At 47.0% G+C, this 21626-nt stretch overlaps 1 protein-coding gene across 3 annotated transcripts in view; it reads left to right on the top strand.

Annotated features, from left to right (window-relative positions):
• EYA2 (EYA transcriptional coactivator and phosphatase 2) overlaps positions 1–21626 on the top strand; it is a 284816-nt gene that overhangs the window by 95412 nt on the left and 167778 nt on the right. For all 3 annotated transcript variants that reach the window (XM_008015099.3, XM_073006162.1, XM_073006149.1), the window contains exons 2-4: positions 841–959; positions 12182–12227; positions 16301–16443. In XM_008015099.3, coding sequence (XP_008013290.2) covers positions 851–959; positions 12182–12227; positions 16301–16443 — 298 coding nt within the window. In that variant the 5' untranslated portion in view covers positions 841–850. The remainder of the gene's footprint in view (positions 1–840; positions 960–12181; positions 12228–16300; positions 16444–21626) is intronic.

Genomic DNA, 21626 nt, shown 5'->3' with positions numbered 1-21626 from the left:
ATTCAGGAGCCAGTATGTTCTCTCTTGGTCAGGACCACAGTGATGAACTGTGGAGTATTGCCACTGAGAGAGCTGTTAATGATGCTGATGTCTTTTGAGCTTTTCTTTGTCCGTGCGAGTAGTACCATGTTTATTTGCTTTGAGATGGAGTCTCATTCTGTTGCCAGGCTGGAGTGCAGTGGTGCGATCTTGACTCACTGCAACCTCCGCCTCCTGGGTTTGAGCGATTCTCCTGCCTCAGCCTCCCGAGTAGCTGGGACTACAGGCATACGCCACCATGCCCAGCTAATTTTTCTGTTTTTTTTTAGTAGAGACGGCGTTTCACCATGTTGGCCAGGATGGCCTCCATCTCTTGACCTTGTGATCCACCCGCTTCAGCCTCCCAAAGTGCTGGGATTACAGGCGTGGGCCACCCCACCCACTCTCTTAACCACAGTCAACTCCACGTTCTCCCTAAGCCTCTGGCTTTTGGAAATCTAAATCCAAATGCTGCCTATCTCTCTCTTCCTCAGCTGGGAAGTTGCCCTAGTTTGCTCTGGCTCATTTATATGACATTGAAAAGAGACCAAAATATAATTTTTCTAATGGCAAAATACAGCAAGAAGGAGGGGAATGTTTTAATCAACTGGGTGTATTCTCCAGCGGGGAGCAAGAACTTCATTTTAATTTCTCATTTCCCTTTGATGAAAACTTCAGTGAATTTTTATCATGTGGAATTTATAAGAAGGCTGGGTTTAGGTAATCAGCTTTAATATTTATACTCTTAGGGAAAAAAATAGGAACCATTAGCAAGCATGCATAATTAATGAATAAATTATATTTCCCTTTGTTTTCTTTCAGGTACAAGGAAATGCTAGAACTAGTGATCTCAGCCAGCCTCACTGTAAACAGCGCTTGTCTGGAGAAACTGAAGTTTCACCGTGCTGACGCCACTGTGTGGACTCTGAGTGACAGAGAAGGTAGGCTTCCTGCTGTGAGTTTGGGTCAACAGGTGTGGTGGTCCTAGGTCACCCTGAGAATATCGTAAGCGACAGACACGCATCCTTTCCAAAGTACTGTCCTTAGGACAATTTCTCCCCCTGCCATTTAAATGCTTGCCTCTGAACCAAAACTTTGGCATACATGTCTGACAATTCTGTCTCATCGTTAGAGATAAAAATATGCTCGTTTGTATCTTGAACTTCCTTTCTTGGTCTCCAATTCCAAGAAATGCTGACACCACCACAGATGATAGTCACTTTGGGGTGAGTCCCAGGCCCAGCCCTTGGATGTGTTTTGCAGTGTCTGCTTCCGGCTTTGAGCTCTGTCCTCTACTCTGTTCTGCCATCCCCTTGTCCAAGCAGGCGTCTTGCTTACAGGGGTTTGACATTAGGACAAGAACTCGTCTGCCTCTTGCTTTCAGGTCGGGTTGGAGTCAAGGAAGCAGAGAGGAATCAAAGTTGTTTAAAAAAGTATTGGCAAATGATGCAGTCGAACTAGTTTTCACTAGAACAATTCCAGCTATTGTTTGTTCTGTTTCGGATCTGTCAGCCTTCCTGGTAGAGCTTGGAGTTAGCAAAAGGCATTAAGCTATTATGTTTAACCATTGGGCTTAACCCTTTCTTTGGCTGGCTTTGGGATTTGCTGCTGGTGTCCTGAGACCCCCTCTTTGTTTTTCCTTCACTATCTGTTTAACACCAACTCATAGGGCACAAATGCTGTGTAACTGTCTTGGAAAACCAAAGTGACTTGTGTCTAGTGGAATATAACATCACAAGGAATTGGCTTTGAAGCCAACCCAGGCTCCCATCAGTAATTATTGCTGTCAGCAAGACAATGACATTTCTCCTTACATGCTGGTTACAGAGCTGGAACTGCACGGATGAAAGTACCACCAAGTGGCTTGGGCTCTCATGCCAAAACTGGATGGTGAAGAGCACACCCTCATTCTTCCTGGCACTTTGGACCATTCTTGTAAACCGCCCTGGGGCCTTTGAGAGTTTAAGAAAATGTACTGAGCCCTGTTCAAAGACAGTCATCATTTTCTTTCCAAACAGAGACACAAGTCCACTTAAGTAGAGACACAAGTCAACTGTCTTCGTTTGAGAGCCGGTAGTAACAGGAAAGGGCATAGGCTGCTGAGTGGGGAATCCCAGCCGCACTGCTTCTCAGCCAAATGATCTCAGGCAAACCGTTTAACTTTTCTGAGCCTCAGTTTTCTCACCTGTCAAATGGGGGTATAATGGCATACTTCATAGGGTGCCGATTACAAGGAGGAAGTGAGGTGATGGGATGTAAAGTGTCTGGCACACCTTGGGGGCATGGTGCATGGTTAAATGTACCATTCCATTGTTGTTCTCCTCTGAACCAAATAACCATGGTAAATTCAAAACCATGGTTGCACACAGGGCAGCCCGTAGCCACATCTGGCCCTGGAGTTTGTCTTTGTTTGGTTTACACTATGTTTTAAGTAAAAGTGAATTTGTAAAAATTGGGAGCACTCACATACAAATCTGGAGTTCTAGTTTCTCTTAAAAGGCTGGAGGCTGGCTAGGAGCAGTGGCTCACCCCTGTAATCCCAGCACTTTGGGAGGCCGAGGCAGGCAGATCATGAGGTCAGGAGTTTGACACCAGCCTGACCAACATGGTGAAACCTTATCTCTACTAAAAATACAAAAAGTAGCTGGGCATGGTGGCACATGCCTGTAATTCCAGCTACTTGGGAAGCTGAGGCAGGAGAATTGCTTGAACCTGAGAGGCGGAGGTTGCAGTGAGCTGAGATCGCACCATTGCACTCCAGCCTGGGCAACAGAGTGAGACTCCGTCTCAAAAAAAAAAAAAAAAAAAGGCTGAGGGCTTTAGCAACTCTGGGCCTCCACATTCCCTGCTGGCTGCCACTAGTAGGAGCTGAGAGGCAGCTGTCCTGTAGGTGAATCCCTGCCTCTCCCTTTTGTCCTTCATTTTTATGAGCACCTACTTTCTGCCAGGCACTGTTCAAAGCAACATAACTCTAGTTTCATTCTCCTCCTCCCTCTCTATCACCGTCAGAGCAAACACTCGGCACTTGTCATGTGCCCGGCATTACTCTATTTAACTCATTTAATCTTCACAACTCTAAAAAGTGGGTCCTGTTATTATCCCCATTTTACAGATGAGGAAACCAAAACGCAGAGAGGTCAAGCAGCTTGATTGAGATGGCACAGATAGCCCAGATTTGAACCTACATAGTCTGACTTCAGAGTTTATTCTCCTGATCAGTACTCTGTACTGTTTCTCATTTAATTATTATACAATTACTAGGCTATGAGCCCATTTTACAGACATGGAAGTTGGGGCATGGAGGAGTTATGTAACCAGGTTAAAGTCATACCAGAATCAAACCCAGGCACTCTGGTTCCAGAGCTCCCCCTTGTAAACCATTTCTAACTCATTTCTGCCAAGCCGTAAGAGTCTCCAGACCCTAGATCTTCAATTCTCGCACAGTGGTGAAATCCACAGACACTCCTTTTTGTGAGTTGGAGCTGTCAGTGCCCTTTCTACTGCCCTGAAACAAGCTGGCTGCCAAGGTGAAGGCTCTGAGGGTGGAAGCGATGGGGCAGAGAGAGGTTGCTCCCAAATTCAGAACAGGTAGCGCCAGTGAGGTCAGGTTACACACACACTTTCTTTCTCATGGGGCAGGTGGTGAGCTCCAGAGACTCTGCAGGGGACATTCCACCCTGGAGCGTGACCCCCAAGTGCCGGATTATGGCTTTCCCACTGCCTGGCCTCCTGTTCTCCCTCGTCCTGGGCCATTCCTTCTATTACAGAGTCTTTACTAGGTGACTTCAAAGATCCTACTCAAAGGAGGACCCCAGAGAGTCATGAGTCACAGGACCCGCACTCAGGGGGATTCTGGAGGGGAATGTGGAGCCAAGAAGCTCCCCAGTGGCTTCCGGTGCATTCTCACCTCTGCTTCTTACCGGTCGTGGGACCCTGGCTAGTGGCCTAACCTCCTTAAGACCCATTTGCCCCATCTGTTTAATGAGAGTAATTATTCCACCAACCTCAGACTCAATGTGAGGATGAAATAAGTTAAAACAGGGAGTGGTTTATATTAAGTTAAAACTTATTCTATACTTTTTAAGCACACTAAGTTAAAAAGTATAGACTCAATGTGAGGATGAAATAAGTTAAAACAGGGAGTGGTTTATATTAAGTTAAAACTTATTCTATACTTTTTAAGCACACTAAGTTAAAAAGTATAGACTCAATGTGAGGATGAAATAAGTTAAAACAGGGAGTGGTTTATATTAAGTTAAAACTTTTTCTATACTTTTTAAGCACACTAAGTTAAAACTTAACTTAGTGTGCTTAAAAAGTATAGAATAAGATCTGAATTCCTTATCCTTGGCCACCAGGCCCTACTTGTCTATCCCTGGAAGGCTCCCAAACTCATCTCCCTCCCTATCGCCTTTGCTCCTTGGGCCCAGCCCCTGGCCCCTTTTCCTTTGCTTTAACTGAGAAGCATGATTCTGTGCCCTGGACCTTTGCACCTGCTGTTTCCTCTGTCTGGACCAGTCTTCACCCAGGCTCTGCAGGACCAGCCCTCCCTCAGTTCTCATCAGAGAGGTCTTTCCTAATGAAAGGAACTACCCCTTCCTTCCTTCATTTGTTCGTTCATTTGTTGAACAAATGTTTAATCAGCCATGTGCCTGGCACGGTTTTAAGTACTGGGGAGACAGCATGGAAAACCCTATCCTCATGGAGCCCACACTAGGGTGCTGACAAAGCAAAAAGCTGACAATGACGATAAAGAAGTATATAGCACGTTGCATGGTGATGCGTGCTGTGAAGGAAAAAAGCAGGGGAGGAGGATGAGGAATGCAAGGGTGGAGGGTTGCAGTTTTTGTTAGGGTGGCTAGAAAAGAGGTCCCTGAGAAGATAACACTTGAGTTAAGACCTGTAGGAGGTAAGGGAGGGTGCCAGATGGCTACACAGAACAAGAGCCTTATGCACAGAGAAGACAGCAAGTGCAAAGGCCCTGAGGCAGCAGTGTGCTCAAAAAACTTTACATATATTAATACAAACATATATACATATACATATGTAAATTTCTTTTCCTGTTTAGCATGCAACTTAGTGCCTGGCTCATGGTAGATCCTTAAAAATTATTTCTGGGTGAGTGAAGGGGTGGGTGGATGAAGACGGGGTGGGTGGATGAAGACAGAGTGGTGCTGAGGAAGCCCAGATAACTTTAGAGGCATATTGGCTCTGAATCCTTAGTAAAGTTTCCTTCACTTCCCCCTGCCTCATTTTCTACATTTGCATCGTACTGATAATAATTTCCTTGCTGGGTTGTTGTGGAGAATAGAGAGATCATGCTCATGCAGTCCTTGGCACAGTAACCCTGGTTTGTTTGTAGGAACCACTTGAGAAATATTACCTATTATTCTTTACGATTCACGGGAAAAATGGATTTGAATTGTATCCTGTCTCTGGGAAGGGGTGGTGGGGAGTTACCCTGAATAGAGGAAAATTTTTCTTTTAAAATGCAAATGCATTTTTCAGAAACTGATGCTCTAATCTCATTAAGTGTTTCCAAGGAGCTGCTCTCACTTCCTGCACCTCCTCTGCCCTGGGCGTGACAAGACCTCATTTTCAGTTTCAGTCTCACCGGTTCCAACCTGGAGCTGACAGGTTTTGATTCATTTCAACCAGGCCAGGCTGAGCTGCCCAGACCTTTGCCCAGGTACTGGCCTGGGGAACCACATGTCAGCTTCATCCTTCTCACCTTTAAGGCTTTTGTAGTCGTTCACACCCAGAACAGCCTCTACCTGTGTGGAACAGAAATCCCGTTTTGTGGGGGCAAAGGGTGCTATTAATCCCATTGTAGCCTCCACAGATAAAGAGCTTCCATTGATGGCAGTAGCTCACAAATGTCACAGTCTCGAGCCACTTTCTGTCATGTATTCAGACCACCTCTACAGCCACTTGGTACTAATTTGTTCTTTTTTTCTTTTTTTTTTTTTTTGAGACTGAGTTTTACTCTTGCCACCCAGGCTTGAGTGCAGTGGCGCGATCTTGGCTCACTGCAACCTCTGCCTCCCAGGTTCAAGCAATTCTCCTGCCTCAGCCTCCCCAGTAGCTGGGATTACAGGTGCCCACCACTACACCCTGCTAATTTTTGTATTTTTGGTAGAGGCGGGGTTTCACCATGTTGACCAGGCTGGTCTCCTGACCTCAGGTGATCCACCCGCCTCAGCCTCCCAAAGTGCTGGGATTACAGGCGTGAGCCACCGTGCCCGGCCTGTTGTTTCTTTATAACAACTCCTTTGAAATAAATTCATTTTAAAAGGATGACTTAAACCAGTTCCAGAAATAAAGAGTTATGACTTTGATGGTCTTGTTGTGATTCTAATGTGCATAAAATTAATTTGCGATGTTTTCAGTCAAAGAGGGAGTATTTGTAGACTCCCGAAAACCATTGCACTCTAGGACTTGCCGCCTCATTCCTTTCTGTCCTCAGTGGCACCTCCCACAAGAGACAAAGGGCTTGCTCATGGTCACAGAGCCTCTCAGAGTCAGAATTGAGGCACACACTTCTGGACGCCTAGCGTGGTGTCTTTCCAGCTGTCCCTGTCCCTAGTATGGGAGTGATTTAAATCACCCACACGAGGAAGATGAACTGATACAGTTTACAGACGTATACCTTCATAGCAGAGACCCGCCTCAAGACGTCTTGCTGGCACAACAGATTCTCTCATCTCACTGGGGGATCCCTTAGACGCCGGCCCCTGAGGTCCAATTAGGCAACATAACAGCGGTTGCTGCTTTCAGAATCATTAGCTTCTTAATCCTCCCAGTGAGAGGTGAAAAAAGTGTGAACATTCAAATTGGGCTCATGGATTTAAGTGGCTTAACCAAGGGCCCCCAGGAGAGCTGAAGCTAATAATAGCTCCTCTGTGCTCAGCACTTAACCATTTGCCAGGTACCTGTCCCATCTGCATATGTGCAAGATACTGCCCCAATTTGCAGATGAGAAAACTGAGACTCAGAGGGAAGAGGTGAAGGACACAAGGTCTCATGGCCGTATTGCAGCACAGCCAGGATTTAAATTTGGATCTGACCCCTTAAGCCTATGTGTTTTCTTTGGAAAGAACATCAACAATTTATGAGAATGGGTTGTAGATTTGGCCCATAGTAGGTGCATGATAAACATTTGTTGACTGCATGAATGAATGTGCGTCCTCGGGTAAGTTGCTTCACACAGTCATTCACATACACAATTGCACGTAGTGTGCACTCAGTACACACAGACTGAAGCTTTAATTTCCTCTCTTGAAACTGGATCTTTTGCTTTGCACATTTATATTGTCTTCGTGGCCCCAATATGCACTTGAGTTTGTGTCTTCTGAAATGGAGATTTCTTTTAATGAACCCCAAATTGTGATAATGCTTAGCGATGTGTAATTTTGTATTAGCCAGTGGTCTAAACTCTCCTCAAAATGTGGTCTGTGAACCTGCAGCGTCAGCATCACCTGGAGGCTTCCTTGACCAACAGTCAGAGCCTGTGTTTTAATAAGATCCCCAGGTGAATCCTGGTTCCAGGTGCGCTGGTCTCGAATGTCCATTGCTTCCTTTGCACCTTGTTATAATTGCAGTTAAGTACTCATTTGTGTGATTATTTGTTTGTCATCCATCTCACTCACTAGACAGGAGGCTTCAGCTCCATAAAGCCAGGGACCCTGACTGCCTTGGCTCACTGTATTAGTCCATTCTCGCACTGCCATAAAGAAATACCTGAAACTGGGTGATTTATAAAGAAAAGACTTTTAACTGGCTTACAGTTCCGGCCTCAGGAAACTTACAATCATAGTGGAAGGTGAAGGGGAAGCAGGCTCATCTTCCATGGCTGGAGCAGGAGGAAGACAGGGGAGTGGCAGGTGCCACACACTTAAACAACCAGATTTTGTGAGAACTCACTATCATGAGAACATGATAGAACTCACTCACTGTCATGAGAACATGAAGCTACGGGGAAATCCATCCCCATGATCCAGTCCTCTCCCACCAGGCCCCTCCTCCAACACTGGGGATTACACTCACTATTGTAACCCAGTTCTGAACTCATGCCTGGCACTGAATGAATGAATGAATGAGCTCAGCCCGGAGGCTGTGGCCATCTGCTCAGCTGATCCCTCTCTCCTCACCCCGAGGAAGCTTGGGAAGAAGAGGAGGCGTAGAGTTTAAAATTCAGAAGGAAATAGAGGAGGCACTCTGTCCTCCCTACTTGGCAGCCAGCTAGCCCATTATGCATCAGCCACAGCCCCTTCATCCTGTGGGTCCATTCTCAAGCCCTGGGGGAGGATGAAGAAGGGGCAAAGCTCAGAGTAGACAGATTTGGTTCTGTTGGGCGCCAGGTCATTAGAGCTGCTTTCACTACCAGCAAAGTGGATCTAAGTTGCCATCAATGACTCCTCCGTTGACCTTGACCTCATAGCCTACATGGTCCAATATGAATCCATCATGGCAAGTTCAATGGCACCAACAAGGTTGAGTGCAAAAAGCTATGATCAGTGGGAAGTCCATCTCCATCTGCCAGGCACCACATTCCAAAGGGGGCATTGCTGCCACTGAAGAAGGTGCCTTCATCACCCTAGAGATGCTTGGGGCTCACCTGAAGAGTGACATCAAAGGGGCATCATCTCTGTGCCTTGTGCTGATGGCCTGTGTTCGAGATGGGGATGACCTACTCCCTCTAGATTTCCAGCAAGCCATCTGCTTGTCCCCCCAAAAGGATCTATGACAACCATGGCATCATAAAGGTACTCATGACCACTGCCTGTGCCCTCTCTGCCCCTCTGGCAAGCTGTGGTGCGATGGCCATGAGACTGTTCAGAGTGTATTCAGTGGCACTGCCAAGGCTGTGGCAAGGTCATTCATGAGCTGAATGGGAAGCTTGCTGACACAGCCTCCTGTGTCCCCACCCTCAGTGTGTCTGTCCAGGATCTGACCTGCCATCTAGAAAAAGCTATTGAGCACAGGGACATCAAGAAAATGGTGATGCAGGCACCTGGGGGTCATTGAAAGAAATTCTGGGCTACACTGAAGACCACGTTGTTGCTTGCAGCTGTGACAGTGATGCCCACTTCTCCACCTGTCGCACCGGGGCTGGCGTTGCCCACAACCACCAGTTGGTCAAGCCTACTTCCTGGTAGTCTGCGGACGTTTGGCTACAACACCTGCAGGGTGGACTTCCTGGTCCACGTGACCTCTGAGGACTAAGAGCTCTGGACCACCAGCAAGTGCACAAGAAGAAGAAAGGCATTCTCTGCTCCTGGGCAGTCCCTGCCTACCTCTGTGCCAAAGAAGAGAATCTCCACCCTTGACACTGTCCCGTCCAAGGCTCCCAAAGGAGGGAAGGAGCTTAGAGAGCCCTGCCTTGTCATGTGTATTAATGATAAAGATGACCAATGAAGTCCACACCACCCTAGCCATGGAGAAAGGAAGCAGAAAGGGAGGAAGAAGATCATTCCACATAGAGTTTAATACACTCACTCTCCAGTTTCTCAATTCCCCCGGGTGTCCTGGCATGAAAAGGTTAAATGTGATTGATACCAGCAGACAACAGGAAAAAAGCCTGTGTTTTTCAAAAATCACACAGTTGCCAGAGGAAAATCTCTTTGCACTTCCAAATGCCTGTTTCTCGCTTTCATAGTCTTCCTGAGGTTGCTGGGGTGGGAAAGGGAGAGTATTACAGGTCTGCGTAGTGGGGGAGGGGAACCTGTCTGCCTGGGGAAGGCAGGTTGCTCAACAATTCAGAGGAACTGGGTGGAAGCTTGAAAAGGAGCTGGGTGAGGCAAACATGCAAATCATGCCATGGAGATTGGCAGAAAAGACGCTTGCCTCCAATTTATGGAATGCCGAGTTAATTCGAGCCCATAGGAATGTTGTTCCCATAGATTTAGATTTTTATGAATATTTATGTATTTATGAAAGAAAACATTCAAAATGTTTAATTCAGTAACTTATGCAGTACTAAATGCACTCAAGTCATGGGCTTTTACCAGGAATGAGACTGTGGCTGCTTCAGAATGAGACAGTTCATTCTCGAACCCTGCGGGAGGAGGAAGAAGGGGTGATGGGGTACAGGACACCCCGCCTAGGAGCAAACCCAGGGTAGGGAAATCAGCATTGAGTGAGCGCCTACTGTGTGCCAGGGGCTTTCCTTGACGTTCGGCTGCTGCTGTTCTAACCTTTTCTTGGAATGTGATACATAATGCAAAATACATTTCTGCATTGTTGAACTCACACGCATGCACACACAACACATTCTCACACCTGTACCTGCAACAAAAGTGTTACACAATTCCTTCTTACTATGGGCGATACATGCTGCCATCGTATATCATAAAATAGGCAATTCTCCTTTTCTTAATTCCAGTTATGAGTCTCTAAATGAACTTCAAGATCACCACCCCCGCCCCGACCCCAGTGGTTTGGGACTTGAACAGAATTTCGCTCAGCCAGACGGAGGGAATTAAGAGTGTTGACCTTGGAGTCACACAGCTTTTGGGTTCAAGTCCCAGTTCCCTTGCCCATGGCTGTGTGACTTGAACAAGGCACTTGACCTTCGGAGCCCCAGTTTCTTCATCTGTACAACGGGGTTAATAGCGTTGCATGCTCAGAGCACTGTTGTGAAGACTCAGTGAGAACCTGTCTATATGCAGTTAACGAGGGCCTGGCACATAGTCAACCTCTAAGTGAATGCCAGTTGCTCTTATGACAGTGACTGTCATTGTCAGCTGTAGTGTCATGGTTGAGAAGACAGACTCTAGAGCCAGACCACCTGGGTTCAGATCACACATCCACGCTATACTTCCTGTGTGGCCTTGGGTGAGTTACTTAAGCTCTCTGTGCCTACAGCTGTTCATCGGAGGATGAGAATAGAACCTTTCTCATAGGGTGGTTATGAGGATTAAAATAATTAATCCAGGTAAAGAATTTAGAAGGGAGCTTCGCACGTAAAAAGCACTGGGTAAATGATGGCTATTAACATCATCTCATTTCATCCTCTCCTGTCCTTGCAAGATAAGTATTTTCAACCCCATTGCAGAGCGGGGGAGCTCTGAGGCCCAGAGATCGAGGCAACCTGCCTGAAGTCTCATAACTAGGAAGTGGCAGAGTTGGAAGTGCACGTTGGTCTCCTGAGCCTCCAGCACAGAGGCTGAGACATGCTCGGAGCTCCACAGCCTTAGGGTGCGATGATGACACGGCCGCTGCCCTACACAACAGGGAGTGGGCATTGGCAGGTTGACGCCGTTGCCATCAGTACACACATTATCTAGAATTTGTCCAGGACTCTGCAGTGAGGACATTGAGTTGCATTGTTCAAGATGATGGAGCACAAAAGTACTGCCCAGTGCACTGTCCCTATGTGAAATTGTCCTCTGGCAAATGTCTCTCCCAGCTTAACTCTGTCACCTTTTCATCATCCCCTGCATATTGCCTCCCGTCAATGATTGGACATTGCATGCCGAGGGATTGGGTGTAAGGTACTTGCATCAGGAGCCCAGGTCTCATCCATCTCTCTGCTCCACCAGCCTAGGTGGAGCTCAGGAGATGATCCAAGAGGTTCCTTCCCCTAAAGTGTTGGGGTCAGCTGCACCTGCACCCCATGGACTGGAAGTGAGGAGGCAGGGGAGGAACATCAAAGCGATGTCATTAGAAGAAGGGAAATGGATGTTGGATGAGCAAAGCTAACCGATGTCTGCCATGCTGGGGTTCTTGGGGGTTGCTTTTGAGGAGGGAAGGGAGCGGTTTTCCATCCAGGAGTGGAAATGGCGCCGGCTTGTTCCACTTCCCAGCTGTGCTGCTGCCTAGTCATGTGACCTGGCTCAAGCGCGTTCCTTCTGTCTCAGTTTCTCCATCTGTACACAGATGGAGAAATGGACTCTACTCTGGCATTTCAAGATGCTATGGATTCTTTATATGTCATTTTTCCTTAACTGCCCGGAGACAAAGCGCACCTAGAAAGGGTTCTGAACTCCTCAAGAAGAAAAGTGCTGAGATGTGGCACCTCAGATAAACATCTGTGGTGGAGAAAGCCGCGGGCAGCACCCCTCCAAGTCTGCTCCTGCTTAAGTGGTGTCTGAACTCACCACCTCTGCAGAACATCACCCTAGTCGCTAAAACCCTTCCAATTTTTCTTTTTCTCCTCCAGGCATCACCAGATCAGCCCCCCTGAGAGTGTCCCAGCTCTTCTCCAGGTGAGTGCCATTCACTTGTGTCCTGCTCACACACCCTCCTTTTCTTCTCTCTTGGAAGGTAGAGGTTGAGAGAAAGGGCCCTGGATCCAGATTCCCTGAATAGGAATCCCAGCCGCAGCACTTCCTAGCTGAGTGAGCTTGAGCAAGTCACTCCACCTCCCTGGGCCTGAGCCGCCCCATCTGGGAGAGGGAGACAGTCGTGCTGCCTGCCCCCACGAAACAGCAAAAGCAGGTAAAACACACTTAGAATGGGGCCTGGAGCAGAGTGTCCTCAGAGTCTTAGCTATTATTTTCTTCTTTCTTCTCTTCATTCTTTTTTAAAAATTCTTTTCTTTCTCCCCTTCCTCTCCTTTCCCATGCACAGGAAATTTCTCAATTTCTTCCTTCCTTTCCCCGCCCCGTCTTTCTCTCTCCTTTCCTCATTCCTTTCCTTTTCCTTCTTTTCAACCTCCCTTCTTTCCTTCCCCCCAACCCCAACACAGAGTCTTGCTCTGTCATCCAGGCTGGAGTGCAGTGGCACATTCTCAGCTCACTGCAACCTCTGCCTACCGGGTTCAAGCAATTCTGCCTCAGCCTCCCAAGTAGCTGGGATTACAGGCTCCCTTCTTTCTATCCTTATTTCTCTCTCCCTTTTTCTCTTTCCCTTCCTCTCTTCCTTCCCCTTTTGTCCCTCATCCTTTTCTCTCCACCTCTCTCTCCTTTTTCCCCTCCCTGCTTTCTTCATTTCTTTATTTTATTTTAAGTTCCAGTATACACATGCAGAACATGCAGGTTTGTTACATAGGTAAGCATGTGCCATGGTGATTTGCTGCACCTGTCAACCTATCACCTAGGTATTAAACTCGCATGCATTAGCTATTCTTCGTGATGCTCTCCCTGTCCCCTGCCCTCCCCCAACGGGCCACAGTATGTGTTGTACCCCTCCCTGTGTCCGTGTGTTTTCATTGTTCAGCTCCCACCTATAAGTGAGAACATGCAGTGTTTGGTTTTCTGTTCCTGTGTTAGTTTGCTGAGGATAAGGATTTCCAGCTTCATCTGTATCCCTGCAAAGGACATGATCTTGTTCCTCTTAAATGGCTGCATATGTCCTTTTAAATGGCTGCATATGGTGTATATGTACCACATTTTCTTTATCCGGTCTATCATTGATGGGCATTTGGGATGATTCCATGTCTTAGCTGTTGTAAATAGTGCTGCAATGAACATACGCGTGCATGCATGCTTTCTTCCTCCTCTGCCGCTCACACATCACTCCTCAGTACCTAACCCCACACTGAGCCCTGGCAACTCGGAGATGGATGAGATGCAGTCTCTGTCCCTGGAGAGCTAGTCTAGTTGGGGAGCTAAACCAGGAAATCAGAGATCTCAACCTGGTGCCATAAATGCTCCACCACAGGCACACGCTGGGGCAGTGGGAGCTCAGTGCCGGGATGACCTTGCCCAGAGCCCTCTGGGTGCTGCCCTTGGGAGCAGCCATCCTGAGCCCGCTGCTGCATGCCATGCCCTGGGTGCCCCTCAGGCCAGGTGGTGAGCTCCTCAGCATCTGGAAATCGTCCTTCTTCTCCAACATTGGAGCAGCTGTTGATAAGGAAGGCATTTTCTTTGCCTTCCTTTCCCTCCAGAAGATGTTTTGGGGAGTATTAGTAGCAACCAAGGACTGTTAAATCTACCCAACTTTTTTAAGGCCTCAGAGTTAGAAAGCTCCACCATCCTTCCTCTGGGTTTTAACTTGAACCCCTGTTTAATCTGAGCCACTTGAATGGGTTTTGATGGAAGCAGGAGTGGATCGGCTTGGGTCTCCAGCTTCTATTTCTCTTCTAAGGAAGGGTGTGAATTGGGAACATTTTCAAATAAGGCTGTCTGCTCTGCAGGTTGCATGCTTCTCAGTGCCCCAGAGAGCCGAAATATTGATGAATGAGACGCCTTCCAGGCCTGGGACTGACATCTCCAGCTCAAATGAGTTTCTGATGCATTTAGCAACAGGTTCCCCCAAATAACCCTTTATCATGGCAGTAGTCAAAAAGAAAGATGGGGATAGGGACATCTGTTTATAATTCCATAAACTTTTGCATTCACCTGCTATGAGGCCTCAGGTGGAGGAGGAACTCTGGAAGCAAACAGGCTTTAACGAAAGTGATGTCATGTAACCAAAATTGAATCAGACACAGATTGAGGAATCTCATCAACATTTACCTGTACGCTTAACCCGGTTATGATAGTTAGACGCATGATAGTTGTGGTGTCTGGGGGAGGGTGGCAGAGCGGAGGGGTTAAGGGTGTGGCCTCTGGCGCCAGGGTTCAAGTTCTGTATCAGCCGTGTGCTTGTGATGTGTTATTCACCTTTCTGCCTCTGTCTTCTTACCTGTAAAATGGGGATAGAAACAGAAATTACCTCCAAGACTTGTCACAGTTGTGGTAGAGTTTAAATGAGCCAATTCACATGAAGTAACTAGGACAGTGCCTGGCACGTAGGCATGAGAATCAACTACCTTTACCGCTAAGGGAAGTGGCCCTTGTAGGGATTGTTGCAGGCAGGGTGTGATTCAGTCTCAAGAAGTGGCTGCTGCTCAAATCCAGCTTATTGATACCACCACACAGGAGTGCAGACCCAGGTATGCTGAAGCACCTGGTTTTCAAGAGAAGGGAGACAAAGCGAGCGTGTGTGTGTGCATGCCTGCGTGTGTGTGCATGTGTGTGTGTATGTGTGCGTGTAACCTGGTTTTCAAATATTAGCAACAATTTCAAATTAGGAAAAAAAATAAATAACTTCAGTGGCCAAAGAAATTAAATCCATGGATCTGTGGACTGGATGTGGCCCCTAGGCCACCATTTTGCTCCCTTTGTGTTTGAACAACTCACCTGGACTTTATTTATTGCTATCTGCAGGGCTGGATGAATCCCAGTCCTGTGAGAAATAGCAGATTCATGGTTCCAACCATGGGCTCTGCAGTCAGACTCCTTCATTTAAGCTCTATATTTACCACTTTGTAGCTGTGTTTTCAGCTCTCTGAGCTTTGGTTTCCTCATCTCTAAACCAGGAGAGATAAGAGCCTCCACCCCAGGGATTTCATAAGAGCATCCGTGAGATATAATGTACATACCAGTTGCATGTGACATAATTCCCAACCCTTAGTAAAAAACACAGTGCTTGGCAGCACCCACAGTACAAATATCTTAAGTAGGGAACCCTGTACATCCTAGCCCATTATAGAACCTGTTGTTCTCCATGGAGTAGAGAACCCATTTGTGGTCTTTGGTTGCAAGCAACAGAAATCAACTCTGGCTGATATAAGTCTAAAAGAACTTTTGGGGGAATATCTGGAGTAGCTCAAAACGTAAATGAAATAATCAGGCCTTGAGAGAGATTAAGAATAGGACAGATTCAGCATTCAAGCAATATGGAGGATTTAAATTCCCAAGACAGAGTCTGATTGGAGGATCTTGCATCATGTCCCCACCCCTTAGCTAAGAGCTAGACATCTTGATTGACAGCCCTGTTAAAGCTGCAGTCAATTGAGAAGGTATCTAAATTAGGACAATCGGGGTAGGATAGGCTATGCTACAGTAATCGGTAAACCTCGACATCTCAGTGTCTTCACACAACAAAGGTTTGTTTCTTACTCACATGAAGTCCAATGTGGATGGGGTGAAACCCTCCAGGGCAGCTGTCTCTCCTCCACAAGCTGACTCAGGGATCCACAGTGTTTCCATATTATGGCTCTGCCATCTTAACCTGTGCCCTCCACAGTTGCTGTCAAAAGAGGAGAAAGGACAGGAGGGTTGCAGGGGATGTGTTCATTGGCCAGGCCTGCAAGTGGCTTACAGCATATCTATTTACATTCTATGGGGCTGAACCCAGTCACACAGCTGAATCTGACTGTACAGGAGACAGAAAATGTAATCTTCCTGCTTCACTGGAAGAGGAAAATGAAATGGAATTTGGTGAACATGTACGTTGTCTCTGCTCTGGAAAGAGCAGAACCCCAAAGAAAAATGGAGATGTTGATATCAAGATAAGGAAGAAGGGGTGCCAGACTGGGCTTGGAGATTTAATCTTCTCTCTTTCCACACAGATCTTGCCCACGTGTCCTCCCCAGCCAGCCTTCCACAGCCATGGCAGCCTACGGCCAGACGCAGTACAGTGCGGGGATCCAGCAGGCTACCCCCTATACAGCTTACCCACCTCCAGCACAAGCCTATGGAATCCCTTCCTACAGTGAGTAGCAAACAAGTCCTTACTCGCCTCCTCCGGTCCCCAAATCATGGTCTTTGTTCTGCACTATTGTCTCAGCTAAATGTGGATTGATAAACACAACCAACCTGATTCTGGATTAGAGATAAAGGGAAAAGAGTAACACTTTAAATATGGTTCAAATTCTATAGACTATAATATGAAGACCCTTTTTGATGGCAAGAATTGGAAGTTGAACCTAAGCTGGTTTAGGGAAAATCGGAACTGAATGATTTGCATACTGAGAGATCTGTGGATACAACCCTCATCAGGTATGGCTGGATCTAGGTGCTAAAGTGTCATCATGAGGAGTAAGTCTCTTTCCATCTTCAGATGCTCCCAGCAAGTTCTCCCTGCATGACAGCAAAGATGGTGCCTGTGCACTCAAGGTTTGCATCCTTTTAGCTCCACATGCCTAGTGGAAGGAGAGCTCATCTTTCCCAGGAGTTCCAACAGAATCCCATATTGGCCCTCATTGGCCCAAACTGGGCCATGTGACGATGCTTATAGCAAGGCAAGGGGAACAGGGTGATGGAGATGAGGAAGCTGAAGCCTGTGGATTGTCTATGCAGGAGGGGTGGTTTTCTTAAAGGAAAACAGAGTGGTCGTATTGGAAGAAGGAGAAATGGATGTGGTGGGGGACGGGGCCGAAACAACAGACCTCCCACCCTTGACTGTTGACATCTTACAGCTAAGAACTGAAGACTTGTGGACCTGGCTCACCGTCCATGCCCACCTGCCCTTGCCTCTGGCCTTGAGTCATGCTGTTCCCTCCCCTCCTAGCTGATATCTTAACCAAAGCCCTTTTAGTAGCAAGTGACAGAAACCCAAGCTAATCAGCTGGAGGAAACAGGAGTTTATTGCCTATGTAGCTGGGAAAACCTAGGGCACTGGCTTCAGGCAGGCCTGGGTCCAGGTCCTCAAGGAATGATATCAGGACTCAGCCTCTGCTTCCCTATCTGTGGACCTCAGGCTCAGGCACTCTCTCCCACTGTGGTGGCAAAGACAGCCCGGGCAGTTTCAGGCTGCAGTGCCCCCCCCAAAAAGAGAGCCCCCACTGTCTAGGACTTCCCGCAGAGTCCCAGGAATTTCTCTGCTGGACTCCCACATCCATCCAAGAAGATAGGTGCTGTGGGTGGCCATATTTGGCCACATGTCCACCCACAGAACCAGGGGTCAGGCCAGCCTCACCCAAAACAACTGATCTGAAGGTGGGGACGGGGTGGTTCACAAAGGAAAAGGAGGCAGGAGGAAACTACACTGTCCCTGGCCCCAGATTTTTAAATCTGTATGTGTAATTTCAAATTATGATGCACGGCATAAAGGAAGCAAAGACTTGTTTTAGGTTCTAGGACCGGGAAAGGCCTTTAAATAAGGAGCGAATTCAGCTGAGAACTGAGAGAGGGCCATGTGCAGGCATAGAGAGGAGAGCGTCCAGGCAGAGGGGCAGCCCCTGGGAATGGGGAGGAACTTGGCAGTTCTGAGAAGACCAATGGCTGGAGGACGATGGGAGATGAGGTGAGTGAGGTGGGCGGGGCCTCTGAGGCCCAGGAAAGACTTGGGATTCTGCTCCAAGTGAGACTGGAAGCCACTAGAGGGTTTGTCAGCAGTGGGTAATAGGATACAACTTATGTGAGATTTTTTTTAATTTTATTCTTATTTTTATTATTTTTAGAGACAGGGTCTGGCTCTGTCTTCCAGGCTGGAGTGCCGTGGTGCAATCATAGCTCACTGCACCCTCTACCTCCCAGGCTCAAGCAATCCTCTTCCCTCACCTTCATGAGTAGCTGGGACTACAGGCACTCACTACCTCCCCTGGCTAATTTTTTTAATTTTTTTGTAGAGACAGGGTCTCACTTTGTTGCCCAGGCTGGTCTTGAACTTCTGGCCTCAAGCAATCCTCCTATCTCTGCTTCCCAAAGTGCTGCAATGACAGGCATGAGCCACCGTGCCCAGCCTAGGTTTTAAAGATCACACTGGCTGCTGTGGTGTGTCTGGCTCAGATGTAATCAGGAAGAGCAGCAGGAAGGCCGGTTGGGAGACAGATGAAGCCTGGAGCAGGAAATGTTGGAGGCCTGGGGCGAGGCCATGGCAGTGGACAGACACATGTAGACAGAATCAAGAGCAACTCTAGAGGCGGAATTGATAGGTCCTGTCGAGGCATCAGACCAGGCTTAGTAATCGTCACCATCGTTGACTTCCTGTCACTCACATTGGTTTATTTCCACTAATTCCTTTAATCCCCACCTCAACCCTACGAGGAAGGTCACCTCATTATCCTCCCTTGAGCGATAGAGAAACAGAGACTCGGAGAGGTTAAATAACTTACCCAAGGTCACCCAGCTGGTTGGTGGCAGAGGTAGAATTAAGCCCAGGTAGCCTGGCTCTGGACCCTGAGCCCTCACCCGTGGGGTTCCGACGCCTGGCTGTGCATTCTGTAAGTCCTGGGGGATTACCTATGACAGACCTTGGCCAACAGGTGTGGGCATCTTTTCTAACTTTCTTCCCCTCCTGTGCTAGAAGGCTTAGAATACAATCACACATAAGTCACCCTGCTTGGCTGAAAGCCAAGAAAAATGAAGCCATATTCTTTTTCACATAAAAGAGAAAACTAGCCCTGTTCCCAGACAAAACATGGCATCAGAAGGAAATCAATTTGGTGCAAAGTTATTTTACTGTCTCAGTTACTTTTGGAGCATCTGTTCCTGGATGATACAGTGTGGATGATAAGAGCACATGTCCTGGAACTCTGCTGCCCGGGTTCACATCCCACCCTTGCCTGTTGCAGGCTGCAAGACTCTGAGGGAGCAGCCTCCCCTCCTTAAACCTCAATTTTCACGTTCATACAATGGGAGTAATACTAAGTCTACCCCTCTCATGATTGCTGGGAGGATTAAATGAGATCATCTGCACCAGGGGTTGGCTAACTTCTTCTGTAAAGGCGCAAGTCGTAAATATTTTCTACTTTGTGATCCATATGATCTTTATCACAACTACTCAGCTCTGCCATTGTGGCATGAAAGTAGCCAGACCATATGTAAACTAATGTGTGTATCTGCGTTCCAATAAAACTTTATTTACACAAACGGGCAGTGGACCAGATTTGGTCCATGACCCTGATCTAGATGAAGGGCTTCCTCACCAGGGCCCACCTCAAGAGAAATGTTCAACAAATGTCCCCTGTCCCAGTAGAAGCGAGGCTGCCCCACACACACACACACACACACACACACACACAGAATGTCCATGTCACTGAACAATAACAGGTGGGTGAAAAGCCGTTTCCCTTTATATCTGCCTGTGCCTGAGCAAGCCGTGTTTGCTCATTGTCTGGACAAACCTTGTTGAATCTTGTCAGGAAACTTTTTTCATTGCTCCTTGGCAAATAGTGCTATTTACTTTGTTTAAATAGCTGCAGGAGATAACACAATTGAGCAAACTAGAGACAAGGACAGAGTATTGAGTATTTTTTTCTCAATTTATTATGCAATATTAAAGACATACATAGAGTAATACTACGACACCTATGAACTGACCGTTCAATTCAAAAAATAAAGGGAGGTGGCCTTCCTTTCCTCTCAAAGATTCCTGTGCTCCCAAATTTCGTGTTTATCATTCCCCCGTACTTCTTTATGTAGAAGAGATCAGCAAACTTTTTCTATAAAGAGCCACATAGTAAGTATTTTTGTCTCAGCAGACTACACAGTCTCTATCTCAACCACTCAACTCTGCCATTGTATCATGAAAGCAGCCATAGACAAAGCATAAACGAATGGCTGTCTATGTCTCAAAAAACTTTATCTACAAAAATGAACAGCAGATCCCATTTGGCCTATGGGCTGGAGTTTGCTGACCTTTAATGTAGAGTATTTTAAGCATTTTTTAAAAATTTACCTACATTGTGTCTTTTAGTACAGATTCTTTTGCAACTTGCTTTTTCCACCCAACATTATGTCTGTAAAATGTATCCATATTCATACAAGTAGCTGTAGTTCATTCATTTTCACTACTGTATAGTATTCCACTACTTGACAGCACCATAATTTATTTACTCATTCTTTTGATAGTCTTTTAGGGCTTTGTTTCTCATCACATAGGATGCTGCGATCAGCATCTTTGTGCATTTCCCAGGGGTGGAAACCTACAAGAGGAATTTCAGGGTCATAGGGTATAACCATTCTTCACTATCCTGGATAATGGTAAAAAATTTTTGTTATCTCTGGCTGTGTACAAAGCCACTCCAGAACTTAGTGGCTTAAAACAACACTGACAAATTATTTCTGTGGGCTGGCCAGGTGGGCCTGTTGCTGGTCTCCCACAGTCCCTCTCACGCTGCTGTGCTCAGCCAGCAGGTGGGCTGGGGCTGCCTCGATGGCACGCTGGGGCCTCCCTCTCATGTGGTCCTTCCTCCTGGGTTTCTTCAGGCATGGTGGGCTCCAATTCCAGCAGGCTGAAGATGGAAGCTTCAAAGCCTCTGGGTGCTGAGTCTCCAGAACTACCGGGCGTGGTGGCACACACGTGGTCCCAGCTACTAGAGAGGCTGAGATGGGAGGATCACTTGAGCCTGGGAGGTCGAGGCTGCAGTGAGCCGTGAGCGTGCCACTGCACTCCAGCCTGGGTGACAGAGTGAAATCCTGTCTCCAAAAAAAATGTAGTTATATATTTATTTTAATCTGTATTTTATATCTATATACGTGTGTGTATGTGTGTGTGTGTGGAACCTGTGATTCCTTAGTCATTATTGCTTAAGGCAAGCAAATAGTTTTAAAATTGAGTCGATTTTTTTTTTTTTTTTTTTTTTTTTGAGACGTAGTCTGTCCCTGTCACCCAGGCTGGAGTGCAGTGGCATGATCTCGGCTCACTGCAACCTCTGCCTCCCACGTTCAAGCGATTCTCCTGCCTCAGCCTCCTGAATAGCTGGGATTACATATGTGTGCCACCACACCCAGCTAATTTTTTCTATTTTTTGTATTTTTAGTTTCACCATGTTTCCCAGGCTGGTCTTGAACTCCTGGCTTCAAATGATCTGTCTGCCTCGGCCTCTCAAAGTGCTGGGATTACAGGCATGAGCCACCACGCCTGGCCTGATGTTTAAAAATAACATGAAATGAATCATTATATGGATGGTGCTGGGATACGGGAAAACCAAGCAAATGGTGCACAACATT

This window comes from Chlorocebus sabaeus, chromosome 2 (assembly GCF_047675955.1).
Source record: "Chlorocebus sabaeus isolate Y175 chromosome 2, mChlSab1.0.hap1, whole genome shotgun sequence".
Lineage (NCBI taxonomy): Eukaryota > Metazoa > Chordata > Mammalia > Primates > Cercopithecidae > Chlorocebus > Chlorocebus sabaeus.
The sequence above is the reverse complement of the archived record's forward strand: the minus strand, read 5'-3'. Positions and strand labels throughout refer to the sequence as shown.